Consider the following 20,977-nt stretch of genomic DNA (forward strand, 5'->3'; position numbering starts at 1 on the left):
TCGACTCTATTCCCTATGCTGTTCTCCACATCCTGTGACTCTAATTCTTAATTGCAAGAAAAACAACAGGTTGAATGAGAATCAAAACATGACCTAAGTACGCCATGTAATCCAGCAGCATCATTGCTTACCTAGTCATCTTAAATTAAATACCTCTATTTATTTAATATTATATTAAGATAGGAAGTGGGGAACTGAGAAAGAGTATGATACTAAATCTTTAGACATAATAACAAGAAATGTCAATATCAACAAAAATTCAGAAATATGAAAAGGAAATAAAGAGCAACTGGTGAAAAAGCTGAGAAGCAAGTATCAATGTTTTTAACATAAGCCTTCTCTCATATTTGCTTTCCAAACTATGTATACAAAATTCAGATCTCTATGATTCCTTAATAGTTTCCATTTTTCAGAGTTACCTATTAAATTTCAAGTACACTGAGAATACTCATATTATAAGACATTATCAGCTAATACGAGAGAATTCATTTGTTGGTAAGTGGAAAAAATATCCAGAAAGAACGGAGGGACTGGGGACAAGGTACTGAAGATAAGACAACCACTGAGGAAAAGAAAAGGAGGCACTTGGGGGAAAAACTTCTCCTTTTATTATACATGTGAAGCTCGTGTTTGAACATTGGGCTGATTGTGTGAGGATGAACTATGACTGATGAGGCCTGCAACAGTCCCAGTGGGAGGGGTCACATCTGATGAAGCAAATATTCCTGTTGCCAACCCCCAATCAGAAAACTGGATCTAAGAAAGACAACACTGTGCAAATGAGTCACGTGTCTATGTTTATTCTCTTTGTGCTATCTATTAATTTTTTTAATTTCTTAAAATTTTATTTAAACGTTCAGCTGTGCTATTTGTTCCAAAAACAGAATATGTGCCCTCTTGGCTTGACGTGTCAAAGGGAGAGTAGTGACTGCCTAAAGCCATGTGAAGGTGTTGGTCGGGAGCAATAGAGCAATAAAAATCTCAAAGACAGATCACATCTGAGGAGACAGAGAGTCAGGTGAGTTTCTTCCTCCTTGCTCTCCAATGTGAAATACTTGCCCTCCAATGTGAAGTCCTCAGAAAGGGACTTTCTAACCATTCTGCCAAATTGTCACTAGCCCCATCCTCCATTATGTTCCTTTATAGCACTTAGATCTATTCAACATTGTAACGAGTTTCTAAGATGTTTATTTTTGACTATCCCATCTGCTGGAATGCAAGTCCTCTGATGGTAGGCACTTTGTCTTACTCACTGTTCTATACTCAGCACCAAGAACAGTATAAGAGCTTGCTAACTATTTGTTGAATAAAGAAATTCTCAACCCAGTATCATATAAAGACATTTTATTTTTATTACGGACCCTTGCCATTTGCTTCTAGGGACTAAGTCAATTTCTGCCTAAATCACAATTGTGTCACATGGAGGCTTTGCTGCTGTTAGCCACCTAAACATTCCCTCACACTCTTTGAAAAGGGACTACTTTTCAATCGGGATTAAGCATGAACAATATAGAGAAGGGTTCTCCAGACCAGTTTAAGAGTCCCCAAATAGACTGATATAGTTTAGTGTAAAGTGAGGACACACAGGCTCCTATTTTCTGCTAATACACTACAGACCTATGCAGGGTTGCTCTTTTCTCAGAACTTGAATATCTCTTAAATCTGCAGCACAAAATAAAAAACAAATCAGACATATTGTTTGAGAAACATAAATAGAACTAACCAATGGAACACTAGGCATTTTTATCCAAATCAAGATTTCTATTATCTTTCCCTGCCTGGGGTCAGGGAATTTAATTCTTAATGCTGATATATTTGTCAGAAAGGCAAAGTAAAAAAAATATACTAGAACATCCAGTTGAAACTACCATGTTTCCCCGAAAATACGACTGGGTCTTATATTAATTTTTGCTCCAAACGACGTATTAGGGCTTATGTTCAGGGGATGTCCTCTTGAAAAATCATGCTTGGGCTTATTTTCTGTTTAGGGCTTATTTTCTGTTTAGGTCTTATTTTCAGGGAAACACGGTATTATACACAATGCTTTAAGTACAAAGAAAATGCTATAGATTGAATGTTTGTCCCCCACCCTCTCCACCCCCCAATCATATGTTGAAATCCAGTCCTCAACATGGTAGTATTTGAAGGTGATTAGGGAGGTGATTAGGACATGAGGGATCTGCCCTCATGAAAGGGATTAGTGCCCTTGTAACAGAGGCTCCTGAGTATTCCTTTGCCTTTCTGCCATGCAAAGTTACGGAGAGAAGACAGCAGTCTATGAACCAGGAAGCAGGCCCTCACCAGTGACAGAATCTGTGACTTCCCAGCCTCTAGAAATATGGGACATAAATTTCTGTTGTTTATACGCCACCCAGACTATGGCATTCTGTTATAGTCACCCAAATGTGCTAAGACAGAAACTTTTCTTTGAAAACTTCTTGTTACCTCAGAATATATGTGAAGCAAATATAGCAAAATATTTATGATACGAGTTAAACAACATTGACTTTACATTCAAAGCAGCACAGCCATGCATGTAAAGTAAACCATCAACTACTAAGGTGCAAACTTGGTTCAGAGATTTTTATAGTTACTCTAAAACTCCTTTGTTCTACTATGAGAAATTATCAGAAATGTGAAAATATATACAGGACTATAAATTTTACAGTGTGACTATGGTGCCACATGTTCCTTCATGGGATATGCTCTAAATGAAAAGCTAGATAACTGATTTTTCTCAATATACAAGTACATATGAATTTGATTGCTGCTTTCTTGATAGGGATTTTTTATTTTATTTATTTTTTTTTTGAACTTCTGTTGGAAGAGTATCTCAGTATCAATACAAAAATTAGCAGGTTTGTTTAGCAAGAAACATCAAATAATTGCTTTTGCCTACCATAGGCAAAAAGTCAAGTGTGACAGAAAGTGAACAACAGAAATACTGGTAGATATGAACAATAAACCAACAGACTCATAGCACTTTAATATTAACTTGTGGTCCCGACCTTGCCACTTTGACCCATTTTTGAATTCTCTGGTAGCATAAATATCACAAAATACAAATACATATTTTCCTCCAACCTTTAAATTTCATATTTTTAAAAAGTTCTACAAGTCTTAAATTTGCTACCAAGAGTGACTAGGTGCCCCAAGTGTCCTTTTGGCACTGGATATCCTGCGTAAACTAATGAATGGACTCCTCTTCAAATATACTCATATGCTACTAAAACTTACTTCTTGCGAGTTAAGTGACACGATAGGAAGCAATCAACCAAAGGCAGAATATGGAATAAGCTACAGTTCAAATGACCTGGTATCTCCCAACGAATCAGTAGCATTAAAAAATGAAAGAGACTTCAGAAACATGAAAAGCAAATGCAATGTTCAGGCCTTGCTTAGATCTTGACCACTAATGAACTTTAAGAACTTATTGTTAAATTTTTTAGGGTTCATAATGCTAGACGGTTAAATTAAAGTCTTCATTGGTTATGATTTCATACGAAAATATAGATATGGGTAAAGTAACATGATTTCTGAGATTTGCTTTTAAAATACTCCAGAAAAAAAATGTATATGTGAGAAGGGAGGCAGAAATAAACAAAATTAGCAAAATATTGATAATTGTTGAAGTAGATGCTTATTATATTATTCTTCTAATTGTGTGTGTGTTTTTAAATTTCCACCGAAAGAAACAAAAACAATTATTTCCTCAAAGTCATGTAGTCTTTTCAGCCTTCATAGTCCAGCACTAAGTGTTACACTTTAAGAGTTTATTTTTCCATATCCCCCAATTTAGCTTAGGGATACCTCTGCAGGAAGTGATAGTGAAGAATGCAATCAAAGCTGAGAATAGATTCATGCTGCAGCAGAAATGTGTCTTCAGGTAATGGAGAGAGGGATGTGTTGGATAACCATGTAAGGGCTCATTCATTTGAATTTGCCTCATTCCAGAAAGACACCATTTCAATGGTTAGACTTAGAACTTTATTCATCCATTTATCTAAGTCAGAGATATTCACTAAGAACCATATGTGACTGGACAGGGTTTTTAATGGACGCTTTTAAGCAAGCAGATGGAAACCAAGGATATTTCAAAGATGTGTTAATGCTTTGATGGAAGATCAGGATATAATTACAAATGTACAAATGCATGTGAGTATTCAAGCCAATTAGAAATGAAAAAAAAAACTATTTTCATAGCTGTAGGGAACTCTGTGTTAGCATTCTGACAATCCTATTACATGACAAGATAACTGAGTCAGAAACACTAAGCTCTTTATAATATCTAGATCACATGCATTTATTGGTGAAAGTGTTTTATGAGTTAGAACACAGAATGTCACTGATGTATGCTACATAATAAATAGTTGTGCTATTTAAACTGTAGTAGAAAGGGAAAACAGGAATTTTTAAATGATATTAGTAAATTCTGAGTCCGCCCTTGGTCATGTTACTGACTCTTCATATATGTTCATTCCTTGATATATGCTCATGGCTAAGGACCTAGACAGAATAAAAAAATAACAATTTTCCAATAGGTATGCTGATTCCAGAAATATTTTACAGCACTTTATAAGTCTACAATGTATTTACACATGAATTATAAAAATTGATCCTGAATAAAAGCCTTAGAAATTCACAGCACAGGTTTTATGAGTCCCATGTTGCAGATAAGCAAACCAAGACCCTAAGAAGTTTGGCCAGAATCAGTTCCAAATTCTAAATGTCAGCTGACATATGCAATAAAAAGTATAAGTCATTCTCCAAATTATTTTAGGAAGACATTGTAGAGTCACTAAATTTATTTTCTAGAGCATTTTGTCCAAATGTTCCCATATCTGTTTTTTATAAAATTTTCAGTTTTCATTAAAGCTTTTGGTTCCATTGCCCTCCCAGGCTATATGCAAAGATATTGCCCCTATCTAGGCCATCTAAATAGAAATCGATGTCATTGTTTAGTGGCTAATTTTGCTATCACTTTACAAAATATTTTAAAATTAGTATGGTGCTTTGAGGCGTAATATCAAGATGTTTTCAAAAAATAAAGCCTCATAAAATTGAAGAAAAATGAGAGCCAAATTCAGACTTAATTCAAATGTGTTGAACTCTTGATCTTATTCCCCAAACTTGACTCACAGAAGCAGTTAATGACTTCACCAATTCCTCCAGTTGTTCATAACTGGGCCCTAAGACTAGGGGGTCACCTGTCATTTCTCTCTTTATCTCATACCTCCACTTCTAATCCATTAGAAAACTCATGTTGGTTTTACTTAAAAGTATACCCAGAATTTAACCAATTCTCACCACATCCACTGCTTCCACACTGGTCGAAGCCCCATATCATCTTTCTCCTGGATCTGTGTAATAGTCTCCTTACTGGCCTCCTTGCTTTTGCTCTTCTCCCTGTAGAGTCTATTCCCACAGCAGCAGCATGAGTAATCCTTTTAATAGGTAACTTGATCATATCTTTACTCTGCACAGGATACTGAAGTGGCTTGCAGTGTTTTCCAGAATAAAGCCATGGCCCAGTACCTAGTACCTCTCTGGCTTCATCTCTACTACTTTACCCCTTGTTTTCTATACTCAGACTGATCAGCCTCTTTGCTGTGTATTGAACACAATGTCTGTTCTCACCCGAGGACCTTTGCACCGGCCAATCCTCATGAATATTTAAGGTTAACAACCTTATCTCATTCAAGGGTTTGCTCAAGCCACTTTCTTAGTGGCCCTAATCATCTTATTTAAAATTGCAATCCACTTCACTCTTTGCACTACCAATCTTCCGTATCCCTCTTTTCTTTTTTCTACAGTACATACTACCTAATAATATACTAGTTGTTTATCTTTAATTGTCCATCTTACACCTTTAGATTGTATGCTTAGATTTTTGTTTGCACACTGATGTATTCCACATGTCTGGAACAGTGTTTAGTACATAGTGGTACCTAAACTATGTATTTGCTAAATGAATGAAATCTCTGAGGTTAACCCATTGTTAAGATATATCAGTATATCATCCTTAAGCCCTGATTTTCTAAGTTTATATTTTGCAATTCAGTTACATACTCATCTGAAATCTGGCATTATATACTGAGATTGGATTTATTTACTCAATTTAAACAAAACATATTAAGCTAATTTGAAGTACTATAAGTGCAATAAAGAAAGTCTTTAGATATGTGACACTATTTTGTAATTGCAAATCATTAAGGCCTTAGATTCATTGGGAAAATTTAACTTGTCAGGTAGTTTATGATTTGTTCTGTATGTGGTATTAGGTGCAAACAAATTTGCTAAATATATCATGTAGTATACGTTTGCTTCTGTTGAAAGGCAAATCAGAAATAATCATCTTGCTTGTAGTCAATAAGTAAAAGGAGGATACGCTTTTAGAAGTAAACCAGCAAATTATTCAAATCTTTTAGACTACAAGGTGTTTTCTTTTCTTCTTTTCAGACTACAAGGTGTTTTATTTCTTTTCTTTTCTTTAGTCTCTCTTTAGGGTGATTTCCACAGCCTCAAATATTCAGTCTAGCATAGGGATAGCATTATTTCACGTTTGTATATCTCTCTACTACCTTCATAGATGGTCTTCCCTCTTCAGGCACTTCATTACCTTAAACCAGGACAGATCTGGTGGTGATGCCAGCTTAAGGACTAGTGCCAAGGTAGGGATTAGACTGTCTGGAGTCAGACCCAATGCAAGAATAGTCACAGATTACAGTTGAGGAATAGACTGATGGCCAGCATTAAGATGAAATATCAGTTATGAAATCTAAAGGGTGAAGTCAGAACGATGGAGCAAGACAAGATCAGAAGCCAAGGTAACATCTGAAATCTAAGGGCAAAGTGGGTGACACAGCAGAGAATGTTATTCACCATAAATAATCCAAGATGTCTCTCAGGAAAAGCAAAGTGAGAGAATTACATTCTCATTTGGGCTCATCTGTGCTTCTGTCATCAGGGAATGAGGGAAGACACGCACAGTTGAGGGGGCCTGCTGTCATCCTAGAGTGCCCTGTGCAGCTGGTCTGCCTAGATGAGGTTACTTCCCATGGAGAAACAGGGAAAGTGAGGGGGGAAATCAGAGGCTTTCAAACAATAGAGATATAAGAGAGGAATTATAAATATGATTCCCTTTAGTCTTTTTAATAAATACAAGTTGTTAAGCCCCATTGGGGATGTTAGATGATAGAAGTTGTAATATGCCAAAGGGAATATTCAAAAGTATATTTATTGTTCTCATAAAATTTATTGTTCAACTATGAGGACAAGCGATGTCTACATGAAAAGTGAAGATCACCTGCTGACCATCTACCTGTTTCTACTTTCCAGTTCCTTGCCTTTTCACACACATTCTTTAAGAAATCTTTCTCCAAAATTGTATCCAATTTCCCTGCCTGAGGAACTCTGCAGGGATCAATCCCCTGTGCATAAGATTAGCATTACATAACCAGTTTATCCGACATCAAATGTACTTGTGACCCTTTAAAATGTATGTATTCAATAAATATTTATTGAGCATCTATAATGTGCCAAGTGATGCTCTAGGTATTAGGGAAGCTGATGTAGATTAAACACTGTCACTGTGCCCATGGAACTGATATCACAGTGCCACAGGTTTGTATACCCTCTCTTCCTACTAGGAGAAACTTTATTATTTTAAATCATTCCCATATAGTGCATTTCTTCAACCTTTGTCCATCAGATTCTACTGATAAGTACAGCCTCTTCCGTCCTCTTGAATCAGAATCGTGGGGCTGAGATTGGGAAATTCATCTTTTTAACAAGATCTCTGAGAGCTTTACATGGGTTCATAGAGTAAACAATATGGTGGGGGAGGGGAACCACTGCCCCGTTAACAGCAATCTTAGGAACTGGTGATTTTCGTTGGACTATATCTGTGAGACCCCTTTTGACTGTCATGACTAATTGCTACCAAACTTCTCATCTATAGAGAATATGAAAGCTCTCTGGGGTTTTCCATAGCTAATTCACCTAACAAACTCTAACGAGACAAAATTTTATTTTATTTTTAAACAACAGACCTTTATTTTCTCACAGTTTTGGAGGCTGTGAGCCCAAGATCAGGGTGTTGGTTTGGTTTCTTCTGAGACTCGTCTCCTTGGCTTGCAGATGGTCACCTTCTCACTGCGTCCTCACATGGTCTTTCCTTTGTACATGTCCCTGGTCTTTCAGTGTCAAGGCAAAATTTTACAAGAAGTATACCATTTATTTTTAAATAAAATGTTTTTCTCTATGGGGTAGATGTTACCATATTCTGCTTTAGGGAGCAAAATAATCAAACATTAATTACTAGTAATGGTCCATAGAACCAAAAAATTCATTTTAAAGATAAAGATGAGATGATGGAGATTTAGGATGTTTTCTCATCAAAGAAGGCAAGAGTGAGTGAATCTCAGATATCCATTGTGAAAAATATAAAAGATATTCATTGAAATAGTTCTTTGAGAGTTAATGACAATCAGTATAGTTGATATTTAATACTAAACAACATGCAATAACCAACAAATACAATAACGTTGATATTCCCATAACAGCCAATGCAGGTTTATTATGTGCCACACACTATTCTAGGTACTTTAAAGATATTAAAATGATTTAATTCTCAACCCTCTATGAAATGTGTCTTTGTTATCATGTCCATTTTGTAGAAGAGAAAACTGAGACATAGAGAAGATAAGTAACCTACTCAAGGTTATAAAGCTGATAAATTTTAGCCAGGATTTGAACATAGGTGCAAAAATCCATGCTCCTTCCTCCTAATTTTCATAATACTTCTTTAGAAGATTCATACCAAAGTCTATAGGAAGCAAGAATTGTTTTGTTTTGTTTTGTTTTGTTTTGTTTTGTTTTGTTTTGTTTTATACAGCTTCCCTGCCATAAGGCCTTAATCAGGCTAATTTTCATTTGACTCATTTTAAAATAAAGATAAGGGTGTTGAAGCAGGATCAATTAGTGGCTAGAGAGAGAGGGTTCTGAATCTTAGTTATGCCACTTGCTTGCTATATGACCTAGAACAATTCACCTCTCCAAGTCTTAGTTTCCTCATCTGTGAAATGAAGGTTATAATAGGATCTACCTCATAATACTGTTTAAAGATAAAACAAGGTAGTCCAGTTAAAGCACTTAGAAAGTTCTCAATAAATATTATTAGTGTAGTAAATAGCAGCAGCATCAAGAAACTGAATCAAATGATGTCTTGATTCTTCTATTCATACTAAAAATGGTTTATTTCTCTTCTAATTAAAAAAAAAAAAAAGGCAACCAAAACAACGACAAACCAAGCTACAACCATTAAACTAATTACGTCTTTTGCAAGAAAATCAGAAAGGCTATTGGACACAATTTATATGTCATTAGTTATCTCCTCTATTCCAAACTCTATGCATTCTAGCATCCTGAGACACACACCTTGCATAATATAATCACTGTGACTCCACGAGGTCAAAGGGGAGGCAGTTAATACTTCTCTGAGAAACACTCGATAATTCATTTTCTAAATTTCAGTTCAAAGCCTGAGCTGAGGTTAAGAAAAATTGACATTCGGTCTGTGAACTTAATGTCAAGCTCCAGAAAATCTCTGGGCAGCGCCTGTTTAGACATTAAGTGGACGCAGACAATAAAGACGTTGCCAAATTGTAAAACAAGACTTGGGAATTACAGAAAACGTTGCTAGCTATTGATTATGGTGACCATTCAGTTTTTATTGAGACACCCAAAACAATCATTCATTTTCCAGCAGAGAGCCTGCTCATTTGCAAGATAAAAGAGCGACATTTCTGCACATGCCCATAATGTTCTTCACCACTGGGGGCAGCTTTACATAAGACTGCATTCACTAAAACCAAAGCAACAGTACGAGCAGCTTTCAGAATGACAGTCTGCAGAAGTGAGCCGAGCGTGTGCGCGATCCGGGGCTCTGCTGCCTTCTGGGCTCCAACGCAGCTCTGTGGCTGAACTGGGTGCTCGCCACCAGAAATGCTGGGCTATGGAATACAGATGTGGCAGCTCAGGTAGCCCCACGTTGCCTTCTGGAATACATCATGCTTTCAGATAAGAAGAAATTGTAGAAGCCAGTTCTTTTTTTTTTTTTTAACCACCCCCCCACAAAAAAAAACTGTAAAGATGCAAAAACGTAATATCCATGAAGATCCTATTACCTAGGAAGATTTTGATGTTTTGCTGTGAATGCGGTGTTGGGATTTATTTGTTCTTGGAGTGTTCTGCGTGGCTGGCAAAGAATAATGTTCCAAAATCGGTCCATCTCCCAAGGGGTCCAATTTTTCTTCCTGGGTGTCAGCGAGCCCTGACTCACTACAGTGCAGCTGACAGGGGCTGTCATGCAAGTGGCCCCCTAAGCCAAAGCAAAAGACCTAAGGACGACCTTTGAACAATACAAAGGATGGGTATGTTTTGCCATTTTTCTTCTTTCCTTTCTAAAAACAAAACAAAACAAAATTTTTAAAATCCTCTAGTCTATGTATTAAGTCTTCCTTAATTATTTTAGAGATTATCTCCATCTGCTCTAAGACTATAAATTCAATTGCTTAGAGGACATGTTTCTTGCTTAACTATTAAAAAAAAAAAAATCCCTAAAGGCAATTCTCTTGAAATTATAAGGAGATGACATTTGATGTTAAATGTTGTTATCTGGATTTAAATTTTTTAAAAAATAGTATACATGTCTTTTTTTTGCTTGATTAAAAATAAATGAATTCTCTTTTGGGGGGATAACTTTTCTAAGTTGTTTTTATTTTCAGGTTTCAATGTAATTAGGCTACTGAGCGGATCAGCTGTAGCACTGGTTATAGCCCCCACTGTCTTACTGACAATGCTTTCTTCTGCCGAACGAGGATGCCCGAAGGGCTGTAGGTGTGAAGGCAAAATGGTATATTGTGAATCTCAGAAATTACAGGAGATACCCTCAAGTATATCTGCCGGTTGCTTAGGTCTGTCCCTTCGCTATAACAGCCTTCAAAAACTTAAGTACAATCAATTTAAAGGGCTCAACCAGCTCACCTGGCTGTACCTTGACCATAACCATATCAGCAATATTGATGAGAATGCTTTTAATGGAATACGCAGACTCAAAGAGTTAATTCTGAGTTCCAACAGAATCTCCTATTTTCTCAACAATACCTTCAGACCTGTGACAAATTTACGGAACTTGGACCTCTCCTACAATCAGCTGCATTCTCTGGGATCTGAACAGTTTCGGGGCTTACGGAAGCTGCTGAGTTTACATTTAAGGTCTAACTCCCTGAGAACCATCCCTGTGCGAATATTCCAAGACTGCCGCAACCTGGAACTTTTGGACCTGGGATATAACCGGATCCGAAGTTTAGCCAGAAATGTCTTTGCTGGCATGATCAGACTCAAAGAACTTCATCTGGAGCACAACCAATTTTCTAAGCTCAACCTGGCCCTTTTTCCAAGGTTAGTGAGCCTTCAGAATCTTTACTTGCAGTGGAATAAAATCAGTGTCATAGGACAGACCATGTCCTGGACCTGGAGTTCATTACAAAGACTTGATTTATCAGGCAATGAGATCGAAGCTTTTAGTGGACCTAGTGTTTTCCAGTGTGTCCCAAATCTGCAGCGCCTCAACCTGGATTCCAACAAGCTCACATTTATTGGTCAAGAGATTTTGGATTCTTGGATATCCCTCAATGACATCAGTCTTGCCGGGAATATATGGGAATGCAGCAGAAATATTTGTTCCCTGGTAAACTGGCTGAAAAGTTTCAAAGGTCTGAGGGAGAATACAATCATCTGTGCCAGTCCCAAAGAGCTGCAGGGAGTAAATGTGATAGATGCAGTGAAGAATTACAGCATCTGTGGCAAAAGTACTACGGAGAGATTTGATCTGGCCAGGGCTCTCCCAAAGCCCACTTTTAAGCCCAAGCTCCCCAGGCCGAAGCATGAGAGCAAACCACCTGTGCCCCCCACAGTGGGAGCCACGGAGCCCAGCCCAGAGACTGATGCTGACACTGAGCACATCTCTTTCCATAAAATCATCGCAGGGAGTGTGGCCCTTTTCCTGTCCGTGCTCGTCATCCTGCTCGTTATCTACGTGTCATGGAAGCGGTACCCTGCCAGCATGAAGCAGCTGCAGCAGCGCTCCCTCATGCGAAGGCACAGGAAAAAGAAAAGACAGTCCCTAAAGCAAATGACTCCCAGCACCCAGGAATTTTATGTAGATTATAAACCCACCAACACGGAGACCAGCGAGATGCTGCTGAATGGGACGGGACCCTGCACCTTTAACAAATCAGGCTCCAGGGAGTGTGAGGTATGAACCATTGTGATAAAAGCGCTCTTAAAAGCTGGGAAATAAGTGGTGCTTTATTGAACTCTGGTGACTATCAAGGGAACGTGTCCCCTCCCCCCCATTCCCTCTCCCTCTCACTTTGCTGGCAAGGTCCTTCCCTGTCCGTTTTAGTACAGTCATAATACTGCATTTTCCTCTCGTACATAATCAACCCATTGAAATTTAAATACCACAATCAATGTGAAGCTTGAAGTCTGGTTTAATATAATGCCTATTGTATAAGACCCTTTATTGATTCCATTAATGTCACACTTGTTTTAAGATAAAACTTCTTTCATAAGTAATACCCCACATCTGCTGTTCCTCTCCTTCTGGTTGAACCAAATCTGCAGTTCTAGGAGGTTTGCAGTTCACTGGTAAATCAAGGAAAAAGTGAATGATTCCAGGTACTTGGACCTTGAACTGATTCTAGGAGAATGCTTGATTACAGGAATATTTAAAGACAGAGCCTTAAAACAGTGCCTGGCTTAAAAAGAAAACTGCAGGAAACTATCAAAAGATGGTGCTGGGTTAAAGCAGCACCAGGAGCAGTTTTCAGAGGTGTTTGAATTATGATAAGGCAGGTCTGGGGAAAATGGGAAAGGGTTAAAATGCTACAAGTAGACAACTGCAAAATGTGAAGAGACGCTCAAAATACCAAGTTTCAGACTTGAAGCCTTATCTCTGAAATCTATCACTGTAAAATCAGGCTAGAGGTTTCATTGTTAATTCTTTCTAGCCTCCACGTTTCCATAATAAGGAAACTAAATAGCCAAGAAGCAAATTTGAGGAAGCAGATTTCTCCACTGCTCCTCACCTTAGGGAGTTTTCAGAGACGAGGCTTGCAAATGGGAAGGTAGCTTGCTATGTGCATGTGGTTGGGGGCTTACCAGAATATCTCTGTCCGGCTCTTTCAAGGACCCTAATGTAGTGAGTGGAATCATTAGTTCTGTCTGTTCTTCTGTTTGGGATTTGTCAGGCTGTCCTGTTGCGTTCCAGTATATGTCCTGCATACCCGAGTTCCCTAATGACTGACACGTCATTCAGAGGTGTAAAGAGAACACATTCCAAAACATGCTTGCCACCAACAGCCTCACCCAAAAGGATGATTTTGATAACCTCGTAATAAATGTATAAAATAAATCATAGAGGAAAAAAAGACCAACCCTATGGCACTTGTCTTTGCTTTTCTATTGCTGACATTACAGTGTCCCTGTGTTCATCTGTATTGTGAACTCATCCATCAGTACGATTCTGTACAGACCCCGCTGGGCAATGTGCAAGCTGCATGCATGTTTTTATGTCACAGGTGAAAGTTTATTGACTGCAGCACAAATATCATAGCTTCTGTATTTAAGTAACTTTGACCACAGTTCATTAAGATTTTAGAAAATATGTTTTTAGTCTGTATCCTTGTTCATCCTCCAAAATGAACAATTCAGTTACAGGAGCAAAAATCATGAATTGCAACATTAAGCCTGTTTCATTTAATTTGGCTTGAAAACCACACATCTTTAATGGTGTCCCTGTTCTTTCAGAACAGAATTGCTGCAGCAACAAAAGAATAAGTGAATGGCTATTTTTACCAGCATTTTTACATAGTTTGGAGGCTTTTCATATGCCGAGAGGATAAATCTAGGCAAGTCACCATGAAATATAATTGCAAGGAAGCCAGATTATAAAAAATCATACTTTTATAAGCAATAAAGAAAAAGGAACATTTAAAGTGGCCTTTTATTAAATCTTAAAATAGATACCAGTTCAGAAAAGCATCAGAACTACAATATATTTACCAATGAATAATTATTGACTTTACATTTATCAAAGGCAAATTGTCATAGATTCCCAATTGATTAATAATGCAGATACTTCCTTACAGTACTATGAACTGGATGACTGAGCCTACTGTGATGTTTTTCACTGAAGTTGTAATTTTATATTTTTCATAAAATGTTGGTAAATACATATTCCATCTAAAAAGAAATTTTCTTTGGTCAGACTCATTTTTATCTGTACTAAAGATGATTGATTGTATTAATTAAATGCAGTGTTAAAGTGAAAAGGCCCATTTCTATTTTTTGACTTAACCTTCAGCCTCATTTGTCATAGATACCAAATAAATTTAGACAAGGCATATTGACACTTATATTTTTGAATTCTTGCAAATTCTTAATGCTGTGGTACTGCTAGTGTCTATAAAATATGCTTGCTGTATTGGAAAGTGTTTCTAAAATTTGAAGCCACTTGGTGTGTAAGAGGAAATGAGTGACCAACATTTTTGAAGGCTAGTCATTTTTAAATGCCTAACTCGAACTTCTTATTAATACTAGATAAGAACCAAAATAAAATCCCGTAGATAGTGAAACTTATTTTGATTCAGGGCATGAAATTACAAAAATACAGATCTTTTCCCCCTAGAGCGTTCTCTAGTTCTTCGTCTGAGCTCAAATATATAATCTTTGTAGGTTAGACAATAACTAATTCACCACTAGAAACCTCAAACGTTGTTGCCCTCACCCCCACCCCATGGCACTTTCCGGACTTCAGATCATAAGCCTATTTTCCTTAGTATTTTAAACTCATTCCATATTAGAAAAACATAATTGATATTCCATTTTCTAGTGTAAATTTACCTGAAGTAGCTGACTTCCCTCAAAGGTGATAACAGTTAAATAAACAGACTGACCTGCTAACTACACAACAGAGAGGCGTCGAGAAAGAATGGGTTCAGTCAGTACTTTGAATGCTTTGCCAGAGAGAGAGGAAATGCAGTTTAGTTTCTGAACTGCGTGGGTTCCCCCCCCCCCCATTTTTGTGAGCCCCAGCACGCATTGTGCTACTGCAGCATGAAGTTCTTAGTCCCGTGCTATGTAGTCTTCTAAGCAATACTTACGCAAAATATATTCCTTTTAAATGAGTTTATATTTTCCAAAGATGTTAACATTACAGCTTTTGAAAGAATTTAAACCATTTTTTACTTGATTTGGTGAGTCAACTACCTAGTAAGTAGACAGGCAATAAACTGTATTTCTGTGGAGCAGCACTGACCTCCAGTGGCTGGTTAGACTACCCACAGGTATTCAGACACGTTTTGTGCCGTTTTATATCCTGAATCCTTATGTAAACGTGGTGGATGACACATAGGTTTTAATCCGTGCATCAGATTTGAATTTCATTTACTTCATCTCCCTGGTAAATATAGTTATAGTGTAAATTTTTTTAGGTTATATTTTGCATCTTGACTTATGTAGAATGCCCAAAGGCCACAGCACTAATACTGAGGGCTAGAAATAAGTGTACCCAAAGATGAAGAGCAAGTAATAATGTAATAAGAATAGATAAGGAATATTTTAAAGTATGTATGCTCGTAGATGTTGGCCAAATATACATATTTTCATTAAATGGGTTAACATTTTCCATAGGCAGGACACTGAAATGTCACGTAATTTAGTTTGGGGAAAACGTGTTTCAGTATTACTATTGAAACAATCAGCATCAGTTATTCACCAGTCAATAGCAATGGCTGAGCTATCACGTGAGGGAGGCCTCCTCTCTGGCTCTAGAACTCTCCAGTCAATCGATCATGCCAGTGACCTGTGCTTTGCCCCATATCTCTCTCCCTCCTTCCTCATTTTCAGCCCCCTGAACACTAGTTCTATTAGGCTTTCCAACAATGCTGTTACAGTCTAAGAGGTGATAATTCATGGATAATGAAATTATGCTCTTCTTTTGGGGAAGGATAATGCAGAGTCAGATTCATAGATTTGGCAAGGGTTTTTAGGATGCTGTCTGTATTCGTAGGTGCATGAAATAGCTTCTCTTGCCATGATGTTTACCAAGAAGAGAACTTAGTTTATTTCAAGTGGGGATTAGACTAGCATCAGAAACAAGAGTGAGGCCTGAAGCCCAACATAAAATGAGTTCCACACATGACAGATGAGAATTAAAACATGAGAAATGAAAAATTCAGAAATTATGTTGTCTCTTTCATTCTCTTTTCCCTGGATTCTCATTAGAATTTGAATCTGTAGGAAACCTATGGGGTTTTGCGATACTTGTACTCTCTTAGTAGCTGCCAGCATGAAAAATCAGAGACAGCTGGAAGAAAGTATGAACATGAAAAATAGTATCAGTACATCAGAATTTATTGTTGTAAGAGAAATAGAATTGGTGAAAGCTAATTAGCTTGTATTAAATGATTCTTAAAAACTAATGAAATAATACCCAGGTGAAAGTGACAGTTTTCCTAATCTCATCATAATATCTTACAGAATTGGACCAAATTTTGTTTAGTCTCCAAAATCATTGGTGATTTTTTTCATAGTTGAGTAGAATACAATAGAAATACTACAGAGAAATCTACATAAAATAGTTTTTGATTTGAGGAAATTATCACAGCCATATATGGTGAAGAATAGGCCTTAGATTCGAGTTTCTCTGACACTTGCTAATGAAATGATCTCAGGCAAATTTCCTAGCTTTTCTGAACTTGGAACTTCCCCATCTGTAAAATGGGCATATATTATGGATTCATATGGTTACTGGGAAGACGAAACAGGAGAAGTACCTTATAAACTCTAAAATAGCAACTACCTATTTTTTCAAAGAGTTCCTGGTGAGATATTCAGCTGCATGTTGTTTTGTTGGTTTACAAAGACATCACTAACCTCTACATTACAGAACCTCAAATTCATTTTACATTTATATAAATTCTGGGACTGGCAGTAAATCTAGATCTTAATTTGTCTTTAACCTTTAGTTTCCATAAAACTGCAGTTTTTTCCACTCCATGTTATCTAAGACTAGGAGTTTATTAATTATGATCACAATGTACAACAGACATAAATAAAGATACCAAGCAGAGAACACTGAATCAAAAGATCAAATTAAACCAAAAATTGAATTGTATCCCAAGTCAGGTCATTATAGCAACAGGTTAGTTATGCACCCCTTCTCCAATATCACTATTTTAAGCCCTTATGGACTTCATAAATACAACATTTATGGCAACATGAAATTGTTATTGAGCAAAAAGGTATTAATCACATGACATCTACTCTGTTGATTTTTTTTTTCCCCCAGTGAAAGATTATCCAAAATCTTTTCCTAGTATAGAAATTATTATCGGCTTTATTTATCAGTTATTTTCCCTGAAGATCACTGGATTAAAAAAGTAACATAAGAATACTTTTATGAGTAACTACCTATTCACTCATGCAAAACTAAATATTTCAGAGTACTCTCTATGGGCCTTTCACTGAAAAATGACCAATGTAATCATAAATCTCTCTCTACTGGATATCGCTGGTCTTAACAAGTATGATGTAGCAGATATATTTTCAGAATTCTTATAATTTAAGTAGACAAACTGTTTCTGTTTGACAGCTGGGTTTCTATGAAATCTCTGGAGAACAAAGGTAACAGTGATTTTTCATTTGGAAAAAGCATTTGTGAATTTTACGCTGCTTTACCTTCATGGGATTATGGGTAGATGTTCTTGAGTTAGGTAAAGAGAATTCCAGGAACATAGCAAAAGAATGTAAGACCAAGCAGAGGCAATCTATTTTACAACTGTACTTTCTACTAACAGAACCTCCATATGCACTAATAATCTATTTTATTGAAACAAAAATAAGAAAAGAAAAAGAGCTTCTATATTATCCAATCTAGCATATGCTTTATGAAAAGTGATAATTTCCTTGATAATTTTCTACATTTTATTTTTATTTCTCAAGGCCTCCCAAGGAATTTTCTTTATTCTTTTCTCTCACTCAAATTGTTGTTCTCTACTTCCTATACAACAAAAAATATATTCCCTCATATAAATCAACACAATTTGGTGATCTCACTCAAAGAGTAGCCTATGTCCAATGAAAGAAAAAATAGAACTCAACACAAAATTTAAGTCTGATTGTCATTTCCCCCTTTCTTCTATAACCTACAAACCACCTCTTCAGCACTACTGATACTCAATAGAAGAAAGAATAAATATAGTTGAATTACAGGCTGGGAAAGTATTAAAGCCTACTTATTTTTTTCTTAATTAACTAACTCCTAGAAAACAAAATATAGGGCTTTATGTATGGGACTGCTCAACTACATTTCACCAATGAAAACCACTCATACCAACAATCAGAAGTTTGTCTTTTCAGAAATAAAATGCAAATATTTTTGGCCTCATGTATAAAATGATAAGGCAAATGCTATATTCAGCAAAGGCGATTTCTGTCAAAGCTTAGAGCTTAATCATAATAATTACATCTATCCAGGGTGTAAAATACATTTTGCCAGTAAAGAGCAAAGGCCTTCAATTAAATATAAATCCTTATTCAGTACCCTTGGGGCTCTAACTTAGTAAGAAAGTGGGGGTAAAAAGAAAATGTCCTCAGGCAGTATGCACAGTGAGGCTATGCTATCGAATGGTGTTCAAGGTTTCAACTGGGTAGTCCCCACATGTAGTTAAAAAGTGCTTCTTGTCTTTAATATTTGATCTATTATACTTTCTGAAAGAAGGAACAGGCTCACCCCCCCGCCCTTTTGATGCAATCAGCCAGAATCTTACAAGAATATATAAAGGAAATTTGTAGAATACATCATGTTGAGGTTGAAGTAGTAGAGTGACTTTCAAATCTCTAATAAATCTGTAAAAAAAGATTACAACAGCGAAAACTCTCCAAGAAGTTTAAAAACTAACTCAGCACTTTAGGATCAGTGTTGGCTTGTACTCATTTATTTAAGAATGAATTTTGCATAATTTATAAAAAATTGTAAAGTGAAAAGATATAAATGCTGAGTGGGGGTATTGCCATTTATCCTATGGAAGACTGGGAAACATCACTGAATGATGATTAAAATGAAATAACTGAAGATCTGTTTAATATGGCAGAAGCCATATTACATAAATATACTGTGTTTTCTACCAAGCTAGGCATGTTTTACATGCTTAGGAAAGAAATCCATATCCTTCATATAAGGTGACATATTTTTATTACATATTTGTGTGTATTTATTTTTCAATTACCCCTGATATTCAATATCATTTTGTATTAGTTTCAGATGTACACTTTAGTGGTTAGACATTTATATAATTTATGAAGTCATCCCTTCAATTAGTCTAGTACCCACCCGACACTATACAGAGTTATTACAGTATTATTGATTACATTCCCTATGTTGGACTTTACATCCTCATGACTATTTTGTAACTACCAATTTGTATTTCTTAATCCCTTCACCTTTTTCACCCAGCTCTCCAAATTCCTCCTTTCTGGCAACCATCAGTATGTTCTCTCTATCTGTGACTCTGTTTCTGTTTTGTTTGTTCATTTATTTTGTTCTTTAGACTCCACATATAAGTGAGATCATATGGCATTTGTCTGACTTATTCCACTTAGCAAAATACCTTCTAGGTCCAGCCATGTTTCCGCAAATGCTAAAATTTCATCCTTTTGGCTGGGTAATATTCCATTGTATCCATGTACCACATCTTTATCCAGTTGTCTACTGATGGACACTTAGGTTGCTTCCTTATCTTGGATATTGTAAATAACACTCCAGTGAACATAGAGATGCATATATCTTTTCAAATTAGTGTTTTGAATTTCTTTGGATAAATACCCAGAAGTGGAAATGCTGGATTATAAGGTAGTGTATTTTTGTGTAATTGAGTCCATATTATGTGCCAGGGGTATGTGTATAGTGTTTCTAAATATAAAATCAGAGTCCCTGTATTGAACTGTTTTCCTAGAAATTCCATAAATCCTACACCTTGTCCCTTCTTTATAGGATTGCCCTAAAATAATTCATATGCCACCCACACAGGGCTTTTGAAACCAAATTATATACCTCCAGTTCCCATTAAGAAATGATTTCCAGTGATTGATCATTAGGCTATCCCTCTGCTACCTAAATTCTATTCTTCCCAAATTGTGGCACCCATTCCAACCCATTGCATGTCATTAAAAGGCAGCATGCATTTCATTCTATGGATTTTTATAGGGAGGACTGAGTAGCAAAATGTAAAAATTTACATATATTTTCATGGGCTTCACTGTGGCTTTTTTATGGTCTAACACACAGAGATGTATGGGGCTTTTCTTAGTTAACACCAAAATGCAAAAACATTAAGCTAGCTATAAATTAAAAAAGAAAGGGTCAAGGTAGCTTAAAAAACAAAATTCAAAGCTCATATTATATATTTATTAATCTATAAATAATCCTAAATGGTGAGTATTCTGTATTTCACTTTCTTGAGATAAGATTTACCTTCCAAGTTTACCAAATTCATGAATTTAAGCTTCACGTTCCTTCCATTTTTCCATTGCTAACCAGAGGTTTTTTGTGTTTGCTTTTTGGTTGTTTTGTTTTGTGTTGTTTTCTGCCTGCAGATACTTTCCCAGTCCTGTGAATGTATCACTTTCCCCGCTTTTCAACAAATCCCCAAATTTTGATCCTGCAGAGAGTCACAGGGTAATCTATCAGTTTTATGGCTGGAGCGATCAGACAGGCAGACTGGGTTTGTCTCTACAGTGCAATCTGGTCAAGTCTGGAATACCTGCCTCTGTCTTCCCAGCCTGCCTTTTCGATGCCTTTTCCCCAATAAGAAGGATTTTCTTCCATTCAATGGAACTGAGGGCTCTC

General features: G+C 36.6%; 2 protein-coding genes across 6 annotated transcripts in view; one reads left to right on the forward strand and one right to left on the reverse strand.

Annotated features, from left to right (window-relative positions):
- The window catches only part of CTNNA3 (catenin alpha 3), a 1,442,547-nt gene that overhangs the window by 858,046 nt on the left and 563,524 nt on the right, over nucleotides 1-20,977 (reverse strand). The window lies entirely within an intron of this gene.
- Nucleotides 9,860-20,977, forward strand: part of LRRTM3 (leucine rich repeat transmembrane neuronal 3) — a 170,213-nt gene continuing 159,095 nt past the window's right edge. Inside the window, exons 1-2 of the mRNA XM_019731777.2 lie at nucleotides 9,860-10,433; nucleotides 10,788-12,319. Of these exons, the coding sequence (XP_019587336.1) occupies nucleotides 10,430-10,433; nucleotides 10,788-12,319 (1,536 nt within the window). The 5' untranslated portion in view covers nucleotides 9,860-10,429. The remainder of the gene's footprint in view (nucleotides 10,434-10,787; nucleotides 12,320-20,977) is intronic.

Source organism: Rhinolophus sinicus, linkage group LG07 (genome assembly GCF_036562045.2).
Source record: "Rhinolophus sinicus isolate RSC01 linkage group LG07, ASM3656204v1, whole genome shotgun sequence".
Classification (NCBI taxonomy): Eukaryota; Metazoa; Chordata; class Mammalia; order Chiroptera; family Rhinolophidae; genus Rhinolophus; species Rhinolophus sinicus.